The sequence below is a fragment of the Xenopus laevis genome, chromosome 2S (assembly GCF_017654675.1).
Source record: "Xenopus laevis strain J_2021 chromosome 2S, Xenopus_laevis_v10.1, whole genome shotgun sequence".
Taxonomy (NCBI): Eukaryota; Metazoa; Chordata; class Amphibia; order Anura; family Pipidae; genus Xenopus; species Xenopus laevis.
Window position 1 is genome coordinate 7,101,097 of NC_054374.1, and position 18,602 is coordinate 7,119,698.

The window sequence follows — 18,602 nt, forward strand, 5'->3', positions numbered from 1 at the left end:
CCTGCCCCATTGGATCACTGGCGCTCTCTACCTTCAAAAAGCTGTTGAGCCGGGCCTACTATCTGCAGCGTAAACACTGATACTAGGGATGCACCGAATCCAGGATTCGGTTCGGGATCCGGCCTTTCTCAGTAGGATTCCGATTCGGACGAATCCTTCTGCCCGGCCAATCCAAATCCTAATTTGCATATGCAAATGAAATTAGGGGAGAGAAATCGCATGACTTTTTGTCACAAAACACGGAAGTAAAAATGTTTCCCATTCACACCCCTAATTTGCATATGCAAATTAGGACTGGGATTCGGTTTGGTTTTCGGCGAATCTTTTACGAAGGATTCGGTGCATCCCTAACTGATACTAAATTGCACTGATTTTGTTTCTTAGAGAAAGAGACGGGGAAAACCTGCCTGCTGAAAGCCATGCTGAATTTGGATAAAGGGATGAACCACACAATCCTATTATTTCTGGAAATTGCAGAAAAGACGGATAATTTAAAAGAATTCATCAATTCTGCTTATAGAGACAACTACTACAGAGGTAAGAAATTAGCATCATTAATTTTAATAATACCTTAAGGGCAGAGACAGACACTGCTATTTCGGGAGATTAGTCGCCCATCGACAAATTGCTCCTTCTTCGGGCGACTAATCTCTCCGAACTGCCTTCCCGCCGGCTAGAATGTAAATCGATGGTGGGTTTGCACTCAGATCACTTCGGCTTTCCAAATCACCCAAAGTTTCCTTGTGGGGCAACTTCGGAAAATGAAGCGTTCTGAGTGCCATCCCACCGGCGATTTACCGACGGGAAGAGAGTTCGGGGAAATTAGTCGCCCGAAGAAGTGATTTGTCGCTGGACGACTTATCTCCTGAAATAGCAGCGTGTGTCTCTGCCCTAAAAGGCTCATCTATTAAAGAAGCACAAAGTGCAAAAATTCGGTGCAAAGCTGTTTCTGAGAATTCAAGTGTAACTTGAGGACGGCACTTGTGTAAAGAAATGTAGCCTTGTTATAGTTCTTACACCAAGCAATGCTCCGCATGTGGTTTTATGGAGACATTATTGTGCCACTTTGATTTTATAGGTCAGACAGCCCTGCACATTGCCATCGAAAGAAGGAATATGGATCTGGTTCAGCTTTTGTTGCAACACGGCGCTGATGTCCATGCCAGGGCAGATGGGGAATTCTTCAGAAAAGCCAAAGGAAAGGCTGGTTTCTATTTTGGTAAGGATACAAGAAATGTATTAGACATGGCCACAAAGGGAAAAATTTGCTTCAGATTTTATACTGTTCATTTATTTACTTTATTATAATTTACTATCAGTTGGTGCAGTACTAGGTGCAAAAGTTTGTCCTAGACAGAAAAAAGAGATAGAAAATCTACACCTTGCCAAACACTTAAAATACAAGATATAGGGGGGCGTGGCTAGCCGGCAAGCAGCGTGGACGCGACTTCTAGGCGCTCCCAGGGTCCCCAAAAAAAAACTGCCAGTATCCCCCATAAATACAGTTTATAAAGCTAAATACTAGCTACCTGAAGCTCCGGGGGGTCACCTGCTTCTATCTGGACCTGGAATCACCGCCCTAGCATCTCCTGGGCAGCCAAACAAAGTGCGGCCTCAAGTAGGGCTCTACCCCGGTCGCGTCATGTCTGGAAATCCAATCCCGCCGAACAGGGCCAAAGATAATGGCATGAGGCCCAATTGAAGGAGTAAAGGAGGGGTGTGTGCCTGACAGACCCTGGGGGTGCCCCTCTCAGCATCCATTTGGCCAAATCCCTGTTCCCTCCTCTATTAAGCTCCAGGGCAAAGGACTGTTCGACTCCCTGACACTCCCTGCAATAGAGAATAGTGTCTCTGCCTGAGGCCCTAAGTAGATCTAAGTAGACTAGACCCAGGGGAAAAATCCTGTGTGGGGCGCACACAAAGAGCCCCTGACACAAGGAGAGGCAGCTTCAATAGGTGTCACCCACGAGGCGACAGGAGGGCTCCAGGACAAGTGAAGGGAGAGCACCTGGGACACTCCCATACATCTGAATTCTACATAGCAATATTAAAACTGCAGCCCAGCACCTTGCAATTATACAATAACCCCTCTAACCAAGACAATTGCCCAAAGGCCCTTAAAGCACCCATAACGCCAACCTGCCCTGTGGGACAGGACAAGCATGGGCACTAATCTAATTACAGATTACAGGGCCTCGCTTTCCACTAAATTGGAGGAAGTCAAAATTGACCTCTCACTGACCTCCAGAATATGCGGGAGAGAATGTGTGAGACAGAAAATAGAATCTCAACTCTTGAAGACACTTGTGCTCCAATTCCCTCAGCAATAGCACGCGTGGAAACCAAACTTAACGCCTGCACTGATAAACTGGACGACTATGAGAATCGGCAGCGATGTAATAACGTGCGTGTTGTGGGGCTCCCAGAAAGGGCAGAAGGAAATGACCCAGTGGCCTTTGCAGAAAAATGGCTGAGAGAATTCATCCCCACAGCTGCCCTCTCATCTTTTTACATGGTTAAACGAGCCCACAGGGTACCAGGTAGGAGCCCCCTACCAGGAGCACCGCCCAGACCCTTCCTAGTTCATCTGCTGAACTTCAGAGACCACAATACTACCTCATATCTCTGGGAAGGGGCACCTGACAGGGGTGCCCTCTCTTGCCATTGCTTTTTGCCCTGGCCATAGAACCCCTGGCCATCAGAATACGGGCAAATGAAGAAATACAGGGCTTACGCATAGGAAACCTGTCCGAAAAAATATCACTATACGCTGATGATATGCTAGTGTATCTGGCTAACTCAGGTACAGCCCTAGAAAACATCCTGACAACTGTCTCTGAGTTTGGCCAATACTCAGGTCTGAAAATTAATCTTGCTAAGTCTGTGGTGTTTCCCATAGATCCCCTTCCCCAGGATACACCGAACACCATACTACAGCTCAAAGTATCAAACGCATTTAAATACCTGGGTATAGTGATCCATAAAGATCTTAACAGATATGAACAACTCAATCTGGATCCAGTAGTACAGACCCTGACTAATAAAGTTTCTATATGGCAAGATACCAAGATTTCTCTACCAGGCAAAATCAATATGTTTAAAATGATGTTTCTACCCAAATTTCTATATGTTCTCCATAATTCTTCCATAACCCCTCGAGCCCAATGGTTCGCCAGAATAGACAAAATAATTTGAAGTTTCTTGTGGGCAGGAGAACACCCACGATTAAACTTTAGGGTGCTACAGGCGCCGGCATCTGGAGGAGGCCTAGCACTACCTAATCTTAAACTTTATATCCTTGCGACCCAATTGGTATATGCCCATTGGTGGCTTGTCCCTGATCTGAGCAACTCAGCAGTGGTCTTAGAAGCTGCGGTAATAGGCTCCCTTGAGGCCCTTGCTAAACTCCCTTACCGAGGTGTCTCCCCCCATCACGTGACCACTACTCCTATGCACACAGTCGTACAGGCATTTCAGAAGTCTCAAAAACTGGTCCGGAGAACCTCTACAGCCTGGTCCCCCCATACCCAATTGTGGGGCAATAATTACCTCCCTCATTTTCACTCACTCCCAGACATTGCCAAATGGGGATAAAAACTCTTGGAGATATGGTCTCTGGGGAATTCGCGCCTGACGAAGTGGCGCTGAGTGTGGCGGAACCTTCGCAGGCGAAAATTCGCCCTTTGGTGAATTTTCCCCTATGGGAGACGGCCTTTCCATAACTCTGAGCTTTCTGGATAAGGAGTTTCCTGATAATGGATCCCATACCTGTATTTAGAAACTGTTAAATCATAATCAACTGGTTTAAATACTTGCTTTTTTCTATTTCCCCATAGGGGAGCTGCCTCTGTCCCTAGCAGCGTGCACCAATCAGACAGCGATAGTCCGATACCTCCTGCAGAACCAGCACTCTCCAGCCAATATTGCTGCCAGAGACTCATTTGGAAACACAGTTCTTCATGCCCTGGTAGACATTGCCGACAACACTCAGGAGAACACGGCATTTGTGACTAAAATGTACAATGAGATCCTGGTGCTGGGTGCTCAGATTAAGCCTTCACTGAAGCTAGAGGAGATTGCAAATAAAAAAGGACTCACCCCTTTGTCCTTAGCTGCAAAAACTGGCAAGATTGGGGTAAGTGTACGTTATCAACGGCAACTTTAGGGTGTTCTGTTTTCTGTCCCTTCATCTACCATTGTTATTTAAAGCTTTTCTATATGTTGTTCTGTACATAAGCCTGATTGCCCATCTTGCTCTTTAAAGGCGAAATAAACCCTAAAAATGAATGTGGCTAAAAATACCATATTTTATATAGTGAACTTATTGCACGAGGCTAAAGTTTCAGCTTGTCAATAGCAGCAATGATCCAGGACTTCAAACTTGTCACAGGGGGTCACCATCTTGGAAAGTGTCTGTGACACTCACATGCTCAGTGGGCTCTGATTGGCTGTTGAGAAGCTAAGCTTAGGGCTCGTCACTAATTATCCAGCAGAAAATGAGCTTCCCTGGCTGTAATATAAGCTGATGCTACAGGTTTGCTGATTATTAAATTCTGATGCTAATTGCACTGGTTTCTGTGCTGCCATGTAGTAATTATGTGTATTAATTACTAATCAGCCTTATATTGTGACATTTCTATTCTATGTGTACTGTATATTGTGAGTGGCTCCCTAAGCTCAGTAAGTGACAGCAGCACAGAGCATGTGCAGTGAATCAGCAGAAAAGAAGATGGGGAGCTACTGGGGCATCTTTGGAGACACAGATCTTTACTGCTAAAGGACTGTGGTTGCCTTGGGCTGGTACAGAAACACAAAACATCATGTACAACATTTCTACCTACTTCTTTAGTTTAACTTTCCTTGTCCTTTAAGTAAATGGAATAAATTCTATGTTCATAACTAAATGACCAAAATATCCTGGCCAGAGGCATAATGCAATGCTCCTTGACTGCTAGGCCCCACTCCTTCTGGTTTCTTGCATTAGGTGTGTAACACAACAGGAGGCTTGTGAGAGGTGATAAGGAAACAGTTTTGACAGTGATTGAGACAGATTTCCAGCAGCTTCTTTGGGAAGAGGATGTGAGTTTTTTCAGAAAAGTAAACCAAAAAGTGGTTTAAAAGTTCAAATACATTTATTAGGACAATACAGGTGAAGGCCTGACGCTTTTCGTGCTTGTTGGGGCACTTACGCATAGGCTCTATAGCGCTTTGCATGGTGGAAAAAGAACACCGCATTCCAAGAAAAACAATTTTCACCCGGGTAGCCCTTCCAAAAACCGGGCTGTCCAGGTGAAATCAGGACAGGTTGCAACCCTATTTTCCCTCCTAGGTTTTCATGCACCTGAATGGTTGATTTTCTAATGATATATCTGCAATTTTGTTATGAGCTAAACTGGGCCCTGACCATAGACTGAACCTCCAATGGGGGCTTGAGACGAAAAAAAAATCCAACTGCTGGTGTAGATAATAAGCAGCTTTTTTGTTTTCTGCTAAAGGTTTTTGCCTATATTCTGAGGAGAGAGATTAAGAATTTAGAGTGCAGACATCTCTCTCGAAAATTCACAGAATGGGCATATGGGCCGGTCCATTCCTCCCTCTATGATCTGTCAGGAGTAGACACCTATGAGAAGAACTCTGTCCTTGAAATCATTGCCTACAGCAGTGAGACGCCGGTAAGTAAAATACTCCATTTCCTCTAGTTCTTCAAAATGATCCATGAATTGGCTTGAACAGACACTATACCAACAGAACCAATCTTAACCAGATAGATCAGAAAAGATGTAAATGCAGAATGCTCAGGACCTGGGGTATTCCAGATAAATGGTCCTTATGTAATTTGGATTCGCATACTTTAAGGGGCAAATTCATCAAGGGTCGAATATCGAGGGTTAATTAACCCTCGATATTCGACTGGGGAATGAAAATCCTTCGACTTCGAATATTGAAGTCGAAGGATTTTGCACAAAAACTTCGATCGAAGGAATAATCGTTCGATCGAATGATTAAATCCTTCGAATTGAACGTTTCGAAGGATTTTAATCCAACGATCGAAGGATTATCCTTCGACCAAAAAAAGTTAGCCAAGCCTATGGGGACCTTCCCCATAGGCTAACATTGGGTTCGGTAGCTTGTAGGTGGCGAACTAGGGGGTCGAAGTTTTTTCTTAAAGAGACAGTACTTTGACTATCGAATGGTCGAATAGTCGAACGATTTTTAGTTCGAATCCTTTGATTCGAAGTCGTAGTCGAAGGTCGAAGTAGCCCATTCGATCAAAGTAGTCCAAAAAACACTTCGAAATTTGAAGTTTTTTTACTTCGAATCCTTCACTCGAGCTTGGTGAATGGGCCCCTAAGTCTACTAAAAAAATAATGTAACCATTAAATGAACCCAGTAGAACTGAATTATATCTTAGGGTCAAGTACCAGGTACTGTTTTCATTTCACATTTTGTAATTATTTGATTAAAATGGAGTTTATAGGGGATGACCTTTGTGTAATGCTGAGCTTTCTGGATAACCGGTTTCTGGATAACTGATCCCATACCTGTACAGTTAAATCATATAATATTCAGTACACAGAAAACAAATACATTTGTAAATGTAAATTTGTAAATGAAATTCGAGGTAATCTAATATAAAAAGTTGCTAAATTACTACAAATCCCAAGTTTAAGAAAATGTTCCTTTGTCTAAAAGGAATAGGAAACAGAATAAATGACAGTAGACAGGGCTGCATATTCCAGCAGTGCTATATAAATACACAATTACATATAATTACTTTGGCAATTTTCAAACAAACCTGTAGTAATGTCTACATATACTGAAGAGTTGCAATACACCAGGCACAATGTAAATAGACAGTAGCGTAACTAGAGTGTGCCAGGCCCACTGCAAAAAAAATCTTCAGAGGGGCCCGGCGGACTCTGATCCCCATCATCCCGCCTCCACCCACGTCCCGCCTTGACTCCACCCACTTACAACCACGACTCCACCCACTCCCGCCAACTTGTGTATCCCTTCCTCACCGCAGGTAAGAGGCGGAGGTTCTTTTTTTTTAATTAGCTATAGAGGAAGCAGACCTCCTCTATAGTTACGCCACTGTAAATAGTAGGGATACGAACCGAATCTGAATCCTAATTTGCATATGCAAATTAGGGGTGGGAAGGGGAAAACATTTTTTATTTCCTTGTTTTGTGACAAAAAAGTCGTGCAATTTCCCTCCCACCCCTAATTTGCATATGCAAATTAGGATGCGGTTCGCCCCGGCAGAAGAATCCGTCTTCCCGACCGAATCTGAATCCTATTGAAAAGGGCCGAATCCTGGATTCGGTGCATCCCTAGTAAATAGCCACCAGGCAGCTGTAGGGTCAAAGCACATAATATATAGTGTCTGTAAGTCAAGCAGATTACATACACTGCATGGTGACCCCAGGGGACACTCTAAATATTACCTTCTTGAAGCAGACTTGCCATTTCCTGCATAACTAAGTCACAGAAGTGCAAAAGTAACACAAAAAAAACCATTCTTATTTTACAGAATCGCCATGACATGCTATTGGTGGAGCCTCTTAACAAACTGTTACAAGATAAATGGGACCACTTTGTTAAGCGCATATTCTACTTTAACTTCTTCGCGTACATCATATATGTTATCATCTTTACTATAGCTGCCTACTACAGACCTGTCGATGGAAGTGTAAGTTCCCTGTATAGAGTTGTCACTTGTTGTGGTTCATGTAGTATCCAGTTTATTGGCTAAACACACTCAACTGGCTTGGCTTTGCTCAACTGGAAGAGACAGAGTCCACCATGATTGCGACTTGGCAGTGCCATATACTGAACTCCAGTCATGCACCTGTTGCTTTCGGCAAGTTAAAATTTGTGTGTAATATCTGATCATTGCAAATATGCCGAAATCTCACACTGAAAAGGGTAACAACATTTTTTATATGTGTGTTAATAGTATTCAGGTGGACAGACCCAGTCAGCCAGCAAGACTAGGGTAATTACACTCCACGTCTGTAATGGAGCTGTGTACCAATGCACAATAGCATCAGTGCTACAGAGGATGTTCACTATATGTCGTGGTTCTGTTTCTGGCAGTATTTTACCACTACTAGAGTACAAGTGATTGATTGACCTTCATGTCAACTAAAATGGTCCAATATCTAATCAGGTCTCATGCCAAAAGAAACCATAATTCTGACTGTAATCTGATTGGAATTAGGCCCTTTGCTCAATACATAAGTGATGGCCTGTTGCTTTAATTAAGAAATATATGTTTTTATTGTTATGTCTTGCACTACACAATTAATCAAAACCAGTTTCACTTTTTAACTTACTGATGCACTTCCTGGTTTTGCTCGAAATCTGAAGTTTTTTACTTTGAAAATTCACCTCGACCCTTGATAAATCTGCCCCTTAGTGTATAACTTGCATTTATATTATTTTGCCAAAGTGCATAACCTGCATTTATCAACATTGAACCTCATTTTCCAGTTTCCCAACTTAGACAAATCACTGTGCAAAGTGTCAGCCTCCTGCATGGAACCTATAGTTCTGCACAATTTAGTCTCATCTGCAAAAATAGAAACAGTACTTTCAATGGCCACCTCCAGGTCATTAATAAACAAGTTGAAAAGCAAGGGACCTAGTACAGAGCCCTGCGGTACTCCACTAACAACACTGGTCCAATTAGAAAACGTTCCATTTACCACCACTCTTTGTAGTCTATCTTTTAGCCAGTTCTCTATCCAGGTACAAACAGGACCGCCATCAGAAATCGCAGGGCCCCATACGACTAAATTTCCTGGGCCCCCTGGGCTGCACCCACGGCAAGCCCTACCTACAGGTACGCTCTCCCCACCCCCACAGGTCCGCCCCACCACACAGTAAAAAAACAAAAAAATATTGGTGGCTAGGGTTCCCACATGTTAATAAAAAATAAAAAGATATTGGTGGTCAGGGCCCCCCATAAAAAAATATTTGTGGCCAGGGCCCCCCCATTAAAAAATATTGGTGGCCAGCCCCCCCCCCACATTATGAGAAAATTGGTGGCCAGGGCCCCTTAAACATCCATGCCTTCCCGAAGTCAGCAGCTCTCAGAAAGATGGGGGGGCCCAGCTAATCAAGTAAGTGTGGCGTGGCAGGGCCCCCCTTACCCTCGGGGCCCCTACAACTCTCCCCCCTGTCCCCCCCTGATGGCTGCCCTGGGTACAAATACTATGTTCCAGGCCAACATTCCTTAATTTAACCAGTAACCACCTGTGTGGCACTGTATCAAATGCTTTAGCAAAGTCTAAGTAGATCACATCCACTGCCATTGCATCGATGTTCCTGCTCATCTTCTAATAATTGGCAAGATCGGTTACGCATAAAACCATGATTTGCAATGAAGCCAAGTATCTTATCCCTTAATACCTCTTCCAAAAGCTTTCCTACCACTGCCATCAAACTTACCGGACTATAGTTTTGAGGCTGAAAATAGTTTTCCATTTTTAATAGCAGTACCACATTAGGAATGGGTAGTGATGGGCGAATCTGACCCATTTCAATTCACAAAAATGCACTGAAGTCTATGGGCGACATTTTTGTTTTGACATGCAACAAATTCTTGATGCTTGTCAATTTTTTCACCCATTAGAGTCTATTTTAGACACAAAATAAAAAAATTTGCTCATCACTAGCAATGGTTATTGTGCTGGAAAGCTGGTTACACATGGGACAAAGAAATAATGACAGTAGTTGCTCTTACTCAACCACATTAAAAATAATTGCAGCTGTACATGTGTTTTTTTATTTCTCTTTTCTGTATTCTGCAGCCTCCATTCCCAGTACAATATGGCAGCTATCTCCGCACCTCTGGCGAGTTAATCACAGTCATTGGAGGAATCTATTTCTTTTTCAGAGCTGTAAGTCTAATCAAATGGGTTACTCTAGGGATAGGCAGACAACTGCTTAAAGGGAACCTGTCGGCCTAAGAAATAATTCCAAATCCTTTTCTATCATATTTGTTGAGCAAAATAAACTTTACTTACACTATGAATATTCTTTAAATGTTGTTTCTTTCGGTCTTGAAATGACAAAAACACAGCAAAGCAGGCAGGAGCCATTTTGCGGACACTTATTAAGGTTAGTTGTGAATCACCACAAAATCATGTGTATGCACCAGAATGGGGGGCCTAATGCCTAGGAGCAGTGACCTATACAATGATAGAGTTTGAGGAGGGAGGGGGAATGTGAGAAGGGAAGTGACATCTAGGAAGTTCTGAATGGAAAGTGAAAGTAATTGCCTGTTTCAGGCATAGAGGCGGGGCAGGTAATATATGATTGACAGCTCAGATATTTAAACACAGTTATAATATTTAAGGTGGGACTGTGACGTAGAGGGGGCGTGTTCATGATGTGATGGGGCAGAACTGTGCCATGTGGGGGCAGGACTGTGACATCAGGGGCAGGGCTGTGACGTGGCGATCAATCTCAGGAAATTCTGCCCAGTTTTCCTAATTTGGAAAACCGGGCAGCCAGTTTTGGCCCGAACAGCCTTTCAAAAAAACGGCTGTCCGGGTCAAAACCAGACCCCATGCAAGTGCCTATTCTGCCTTCCCCTTGTTCCGGCCCTGAAATGTATAGTGGAAACTCACTTGGGGGGAATGTAATAAAATGTGCAAAGTTAATACAAATTTGCAAAAATAACATTAAAAATAGTCACATTTACACAATGTAATAATCTTCGTTAGTCTGTTATTGCTTAAAGGTTGAGTAATTTTTGGAGCAAAGTTTCTGGGTTCGCAAAAGGTTGTGTCTATTTTTACCGTTAACAAATTTGATTACATTACACCACCATTTTATTTCTTTCAGTAGACAAAATATTATTTTAGTGTTTATAACCCCTTTAACAAACAGAAAATGTTCTTTCTTCCTCTAGATCCAGTACTTTACACAGAGACGACCGTCCTTGAAGGCTTTGCTTGCTGACAGCTACTGTGAATTTCTGTTGTAAGTCCTAGATGTATAATGTTAGTCTGAACCTCACTGACTCTAGGGAGGTGATTTATCAAGGTTCCAATTTGTACTTTTGCCATGATTCAATTTTTTTGCACAAAAACACACAAATTCTCTGTTTAGTAAGCAAAAAAAAACTCAAAAACTAAAATGTAAAAAAATTGCCATCTAAAACCTGGGAAGGTCGTGTAGAAGTCAATGGGTGTTATCTTAGGCAAAATTCAAACCATTTATTAAATGTTAGAGTTTTGAGTTTGTAAACTCAAAAATTGTAGCTTTTAAGCACAAAGAATCAATGTATTCAAGTTTTTTTCACAGTTGTATTTAATCCACATTCAGTTTTTTTCAGAAATAAGAGAACATTCAAGTTTTTTTAAATTGTTAGTTTAAAGTAAAAAAAAACATCATAAACTTCACAAATTAGATTTTTTATTAATAAGCAAATAGGTAAGAGAAATCCAGTTCCCACTATCCTGTTAACATATGAAGGGCCTCAAGGGGTGCCATGATGGAAACTGCAGTTTATCTATTAGGGTGAGCTGTTGGGTTGGGTTGATTTAAACCATTGTGCGTTTCATATTAAGCCAAGTTTTTTTAAGTAGCTCAAAAACCTGGTGATGAAAGACCCAAAACAGCGAGCCATAGACTAATATTAGGTAGGGATGTTTTTTCAGCAATTGTACCTTTTGTCATGTGATTGTCTATGATGTTCTAATTCAGGTACATTACAGATAGAATTGAGGGTGTATGTCATTTACCATGTTGGGTCGGGGCATTTCCAGTGTTAGTGGAAGATGCACCTGCAACACCATTTAATGTGTCTCATTATAAATTAACAAAAGAGTAAAAAGGGATACAATTCAAAATAAATTGCAGAAAATGAATGTTGCCAATTGATTGCTGAGGATTTTGCCCCGTTATGTAGGCATTTATGTTGCTTGGATATGTATAATATGATACACTAGAATAAGGCCAAAAATTGCAAAGTTCTCTGGTGACCTTACAGTATGAAACCAACTACTACCAATCACAGGCTTTTCTACATTTCCTTCCAGCTTTTCCCAGTCTGTCTTCCTCCTGTTATCCACCGTACTATACTTCTGTGGAAGGAATGAATATGTAGCTTTCTTGGTGATCTGTTTAGCAATGAGCTGGGCCAATGTGCTGTACTACACCAGGGGCTTCCAGCTGATGGGCATATATTCTGTTATGATTGAGAAGGTCTGTATATCTTTATATTATACTCTTGAATACATTGTCAGTATTGGCTGAATACTATGTTTATGTCACAAGCAAATATTGCCTCAGTATGGGGTCACCCTTTGTGGCAACAGTTTCGGTTCATGATGTCCTTTTTTTTTGGGTGATCAAAGAAGTCACATGCCAATGCCGTAAGCCGTACAAGCAGACATCTAATTAGGGATTCATCACATATCTGATAGGGCAGGTTTGAAAGTGCTGTCAGAGGAGAACCATATTGACCAGTTTATGTTCTTTTCACAGCACCCTATTATTATATGGACTGTGAAAGGGGACCTTTGTATGCATGGCCAGTTAAGGTCTTTGGTATGCTGCAAGTATGAAACAAATACAAATGAGAATATATAGCAGTGATCCCCAACCAGTAGCTTGTGAGTAACATGTTGCTCCCCAACCCCTTTGGATGTTGCTCCCAGTGGCCTCAAAGCAGCGGCTTATTTTTGAATTCCAGGCTTGGAGGCAAGTTTTGGTTGTATAAAAACCAGGTGTACTGCCAAACAGAGCCTCCTATAGGCTGCCAGTTCACATAGGGGCTACCAAATGGCCAATCACTTATTTGGCACCCCAAGTAACTTCTTTCATTCTAGTGTTGCCCCAACTCTTTTTACATTTTAATGTGGCTCACGGGTATTAAAGTTTGGGGACCCCTGATATATAGAGACCACTTCCCTGATAAATTATCCTCCAATAAAATACATCATGTCTGCATCTGAAATAAAAGCGCCCATCTTTTCAATGTCAATGCACCATTCTATAGTATCAGAGAACTACTCAGCAGTGCATTGTAGCAAAGGGTTCAAGACCACCTACCTATGCAACCAATGAGATTGTGGCATTCCATGTATTGGAGGAAAAATCCAAAAATTAAAAAAGCTACAAACAGTATCTGTCTGTGCTTTACAGTAAAAATATATTTTTCCGCACATAGTGCTTTATATAGGAAACTATTATAAATTTCTCGTGCGGCATTGGGTTCCTGAACTATTTTGCCAATATTTTATACCTTTTCATTTAAAGCACTGCACGTGCATGATAGTTACTGTTCATTCTCTTGCAGTTAATTCTGAGCGACATGGTCCGGTTCCTGTTTGTCTACCTTTTGTTTCTTTTTGGGTTTGCTGCAGGTAATGTTTCACCTTTAATTATACCATTTATGTGTGTGCACATTCACTGTCTGTCCAACTACCAGTACCTTAACAATAGCACAGTGAGCAATGGCAGAAGGAGAGTCAAAACAGATTATAGTAATACAAATTATTAGCATTATCTAATTAAACCATGCCCTGTAAACATGAAGAATCCCTGCCATAGAGAAAGACAATAAGGATTTGGTCTGGGAAATCTACAGATGGGGAGTATGGGCCTGTGGATCATTTACAATATAGAAACAGGATAAAAAATGTAAAAAAAACGAGCACAGACAGCCATGTTTTTTTCCTTTGCACCCTGTCTTTCACCCCAAATGAAATGCCACCTGTGTCTGTAGTCTGCATTTGGCAGCACTGGGGGGAGGAGCTTAGCCTGGTTGCGATGGTGCCCTATGGCAGGCGGTATGGATAGAGCTGAATTGCTCCCACTGATGCAGTGCTCTCCATCTTGAGAAAATGTTCTTTTATCTGGTATGAGGAGCAGAGTGCATTTAGACCTTGGTTAAAAGTGGTTTCTACACGAACACTAGGTGCTCCTGTGCCCCTTAAAGCTCTTCCACTTCTGTCTGGGGTCTTCATAAAAGACCACTAATATTTAGTGTTTGGCAGAACAACTCTGATGTCAGACAACTTCATGGCATCACATTTATCAACACCCCATGGACTGTAACCTATAACAACCAATCAGTAACTGCCTTTCTTCAGTCAGCTGCAGGTAAAACAATGAAAGCAATACATGGGTTACTGGCCATGAGCTATTTTGAACAATGGGTAACAAATGCGGTAATGTGCGGAGCTCACCCAGCGCGTTCCAATCCCTTGGCCGACTGCTGCTCTCACGATACGCCAGTCACCTCCAACCGGCTCCAACATGCAGACAAGAGCTCGCTGCGGAGCGCTGGTCGGAATAATCCAGGAGACGGTATAATATGAATCTCTCTAACACGTTTCGTGCCTACATCCTTGGCACTTCATCAGAGTGAACCAACACTCTAATGAAGTGCCGAGGATGTAGGCACGAAATGCATTAGAGAGATTCACATACCCTTCCGTTCATGTAATTTTAAACGTTGAAATAAAGCCGGATTGATATTATACCGTCTCCTGGATTATTCCGATCAGCGCTCCGCAGCGAGCTCTTGTCTCCATGAGCTATTTTGCCCAGTTTTAACCCTTTATTTGAGCAGCGCAGGCTATGAACACCCCCCTACGATGTCATACATGGCTTATGCAGCCTAAAGCAACTTCGCACTAAAACACATGATTTTCTTATTCCAATTTACTACTTTTGTCATTAACTGTACAGCTCTGGTGACCCTCATTGAAGATGGAGAGGGCAGAACAGACGTGAATAATACATGCGGGCGGCGCTGCTGCAAACCCGAACCTGCCTCCTACAACAACCTCTACTACACCTGCCAAGAACTCTTTAAGTTTGCCATTGGAATGGGAGATCTGGAATTTACAGACAACTACAAATACAAGCCCGTGTTCATCTTCCTGCTCATTACCTATGTTATTTTAACATACATTCTCCTGCTTAATATGTTAATAGCCCTGATGGGGGAAACAGTAAGCAAGGTTGCTCAGGAAAGTAAAAGTATCTGGAAACTGCAGGTAAGGAAATATGTCAGATTCCTGTGCCATGTTTTCGCCAAATCGTTTCTGAGATCTTTTTATTCAGCAGCTCGCCAATTTGCAGTTTCAGCAATCTGGTTGCTAGGGTCCAAAGTACCCTAGAAACCATGCATTATTTAAGCAAGAGACTGGAATATGAATAGGAGAGGCCTGAACAGAATGCTTAGTAATAAAAAGTAGAAATAACAATTAAAATTTTGCCTAAAGGAGCATTTCTTTGTTAGATGGGGTCAGTGACCCTCCCATTTGAAAAAGAGGCAAAAGAGCAAAATAACTCAAAACTATAAAATATAAATAATGGAAACCAGTTGCAAAGTTGCCAGGAATGGGACATTCTATAAGTAAAGTAAAGGTGAACCACCCCTTTACTATAGCACTGCCTCCATTCTGCAGCTTTTGCCCCCCTTAGTTCCACTTTCATCTTGGGTTTCAGCAATTACCCCCTTATAATATTTATAAGTATTTAAAGCAACAGTAAATAGATTCTACCAAATTTCTAATTTAAATATTGATAAATCTAACCCTTCGTATACTTAAGGTGGTCATAGACCTTGCAATTGAAAAAAATATATTTTCAGGAAAGATCGTTTCAATACACACACACGACCGATATCCAAGCCTTCTGCCGATATGGGTCGGCTTATCTCCCACCATACACGCACCGAATATCGTAAAAAAACTATTTTCGTGCAATAATATTGGTGCCTGTATTGCCACCTTTAGAGTATTATTCTATTATTATTATTATTTTATATTATTTTAACAACAAGTGGCAATCTACGACTGAAAATTGTTCTCAAACAGTTGAGTTGGTAAGTAATGCATTGGGTGATTAAAGTCTAAATTAGAATAAGGCTAGAAATGCTGTATTTTGTATACTAAACATAAACATGAACTTTATGCACCACAAGCCTAATCAAACAAATTATTTATGCTTTCAAAGTTGGCCACAGGGCGTCACCATCTTGTAACTTTGTTATACATCTTTGCAAGACTAAGACTGTGCACATGCTCAGTGTGGTCTGGGCTGCTTAGGGATCGTCATAAATTATCAAAACAGCACAAGTCAAATAATATCTGCCATTAAAGCCAATACAGCAAGACTGATTAATAATCAGAATATACAGACAGCACTGGGTCTGTGGATACAAATCTCTACACAATCACCGGCTGCTTTACAGGGAAACAAACAAAGCTGCTTGAATTCTGGTATGTCCCTCCCCCCTGCTGTTTGGAAGTATGATCGTTTCCCTGCAGAGCAGTTAGGGACCAAATGAAGTTTCCTATCTGCAGCTGTCAGAGCAGGTAAATGAAGGGAGAATTTCACTGCATACAGTCGAGTTTCTTATTAAAACCGTACACGTTTTTTAATTAAAGTACATTGGAGAAAGGTTTCTTTTTCATTAAAGAAAGTAAAAATGGGACTTTATTTTTTTTGCCTTTACATGCCCTTTAAAGGGCTCATTTATGACCCCAAGTGCAGTGAGCAGTTGTGTAATTTTGAGCCCAATCGCTAAGCACTGAGCAATCCCTGTAGCTACTGCCTGGTCCAGAGGTGGTGGTACCTCCATGGTTCCACTTCATCAATAGGCACAGCAGAGCTCGATTCAAGGGAAGACAGGAATGACCGAGTGATCACAACAACTGTATATGGAAGTTCAAGAAGCGCATTTTAACCCAAGCACCTTTAATAAAAGTGGTGTAGTGTGCAACTGACTGATTACATCAGAAACTCAATTTATGTTATGATTATATTTAAATTTGTTTATGTTCTACAGAGAGCAATTACCATACTGGACATTGAGAAAAGCTTTCTGAACTCCTTCAGAGACACATTCAGATCAGGAAAATCGGTCCTTGTAGGAATTACACCCGACGGCAAGGAGGATTACAGATGGTGCTTTAGGTAAACTAACTCCGTCCCTATCCTATCAGACAGTAATGCAAAGATAAGTGGCATAAAAGCTTTCTAGTTGGGAATCAAGCTATGGACAGTATTTGTGGTGCAACAATAAGCTGGTTTCATGATGAGTATTAGTGGGCTTGTTTGTTCCATTCAGTGTGTTTTTTGCACTTCTATGTAGGGATGCACCAAATCCACTATTTTGGATTCTGCCAAACCCCTGAATCCTTCAGGAAAGATTCGACTGAATACTGAACCGAATCTGAATCCTAATTTGCATATGCAAATGAGGGGTGGGAAGGGGAAACATTTTTTACTTCCTTGAAAAAAAGTCACTCAATTTCCCTTCCCGCCCCTAATTTGCATATGCAAATTAGGATTCAGATTTGTTTCTTAGAAATTGGTTCCGCGCAGGACTCTACCTTCAGTTGCCCTGAGTAAGAGAAACAATAGCTTATCTGAAAGTAGTTTCGTTGCGAAGTGCTGGCTCTTTCTGAAAGCACAAGACCAGGCAAAATGACCAAAGATGGCTGCCTACACACCAATATTACAACTAAAAAATAAATTCATTTTATTGGTTCAAGAGTAAAATTTTAAATGGTAGATTTAATTATGTTCATGTACATAGTGTAATTTAGTAATTAAAAAAACGATACTTTAAAAATCATAACAGAAACCCTTTAAATTAGTCTGGCAAGATCTGTTTCATATAAAACCATGTTGGGACATACACACAGTATTGTGATTTTCATTGTATTCAAGTATATGTTCCCTTATTTCCCTTCCAAAAACCTTCCTACAACTCACATCCGACAAACTGGCCTATAGTTTTGACAACGGGATCCCTTTTTGTACAGCGACACCACATTATCAAATCGCCAGTCTCTCGGCTCCATGCCAGACCTCAGTGAAATAAGCTGATATAAAAGAGACTCATAAAGTATGAAAACAGTGGAACGGTTGCTTAGTGAGAATGAGAATCTGAGAAATCATCCATTGCTCTAAAGATATGAGCTGATTTTGAGATCAGTGAAAGCCTACTAACCATAAACATATGTAACAAACTGTCAGTTTCCCCAATGCTTTCCCTATAGAGTTGATGAAGTGAATTGGAACAAATGGAACTCAAACTTAGGTATAATCAAGGAGGACCCTGGGAACTGTCATGGATTTAAAAGCACCCTCAGTGCGTCATTTCGACCTAGAGGTGAGAAATTTTATTTTAAAGTTTATTTAATGAGAAATTGTGTTTATACAAGATAAGGTTCATGTCTGATTCCTATGAAGTGTTGCTCTTTTTCTAACATGAATCTTGATATCAAGTCATTTCTACATATTTCAGGGAGAAGGTGGAGGTCGTTGGTCCCTCACATAAAAGAAATAAATTTGGGAAATGAAAACGAGACAGTTCCGGAGGAAGTTCCGTTACAGATACAACCTGCTTTGTCAGTTCAGACGGTGAAAGAAGAAGATCAGGAGGTGACATCCAAGGCTGAGTGAATCTGTCTCTTGTCTCCATAAACCTACAAGATCTAAACTGTGGCTCCAGAGATGTTTGAGAACTGATACTCCCAGAACCTTTAGAGCAGAGACACATGTGGAGATTTGTCTCTTCTCCGGGCAACTAATCTCCCCGTAATGCCTTGCCCACG

General features: G+C 41.5%; 1 protein-coding gene across 2 annotated transcripts in view; it reads left to right on the plus strand.

Moving 5' to 3' along the window:
• The window catches only part of trpv1.S (transient receptor potential cation channel, subfamily V, member 1 S homeolog), a 29,268-nt gene extending 10,666 nt beyond the window's left edge, over positions 1-18,602 (plus strand). The window contains exons 4-16 of one of the 2 annotated variants that reach the window (XM_041582945.1): positions 385-537; positions 1,079-1,219; positions 3,837-4,135; positions 5,496-5,672; positions 7,535-7,693; positions 9,819-9,908; positions 10,925-10,995; positions 12,057-12,222; positions 13,319-13,385; positions 14,716-15,026; positions 16,826-16,953; positions 18,045-18,157; positions 18,293-18,602. In XM_041582945.1, coding sequence (XP_041438879.1) covers positions 385-537; positions 1,079-1,219; positions 3,837-4,135; positions 5,496-5,672; positions 7,535-7,693; positions 9,819-9,908; positions 10,925-10,995; positions 12,057-12,222; positions 13,319-13,385; positions 14,716-15,026; positions 16,826-16,953; positions 18,045-18,157; positions 18,293-18,450 — 2,033 coding nt within the window. In that variant the 3' untranslated portion in view covers positions 18,451-18,602. 2 annotated transcript variants of the gene reach the window in all.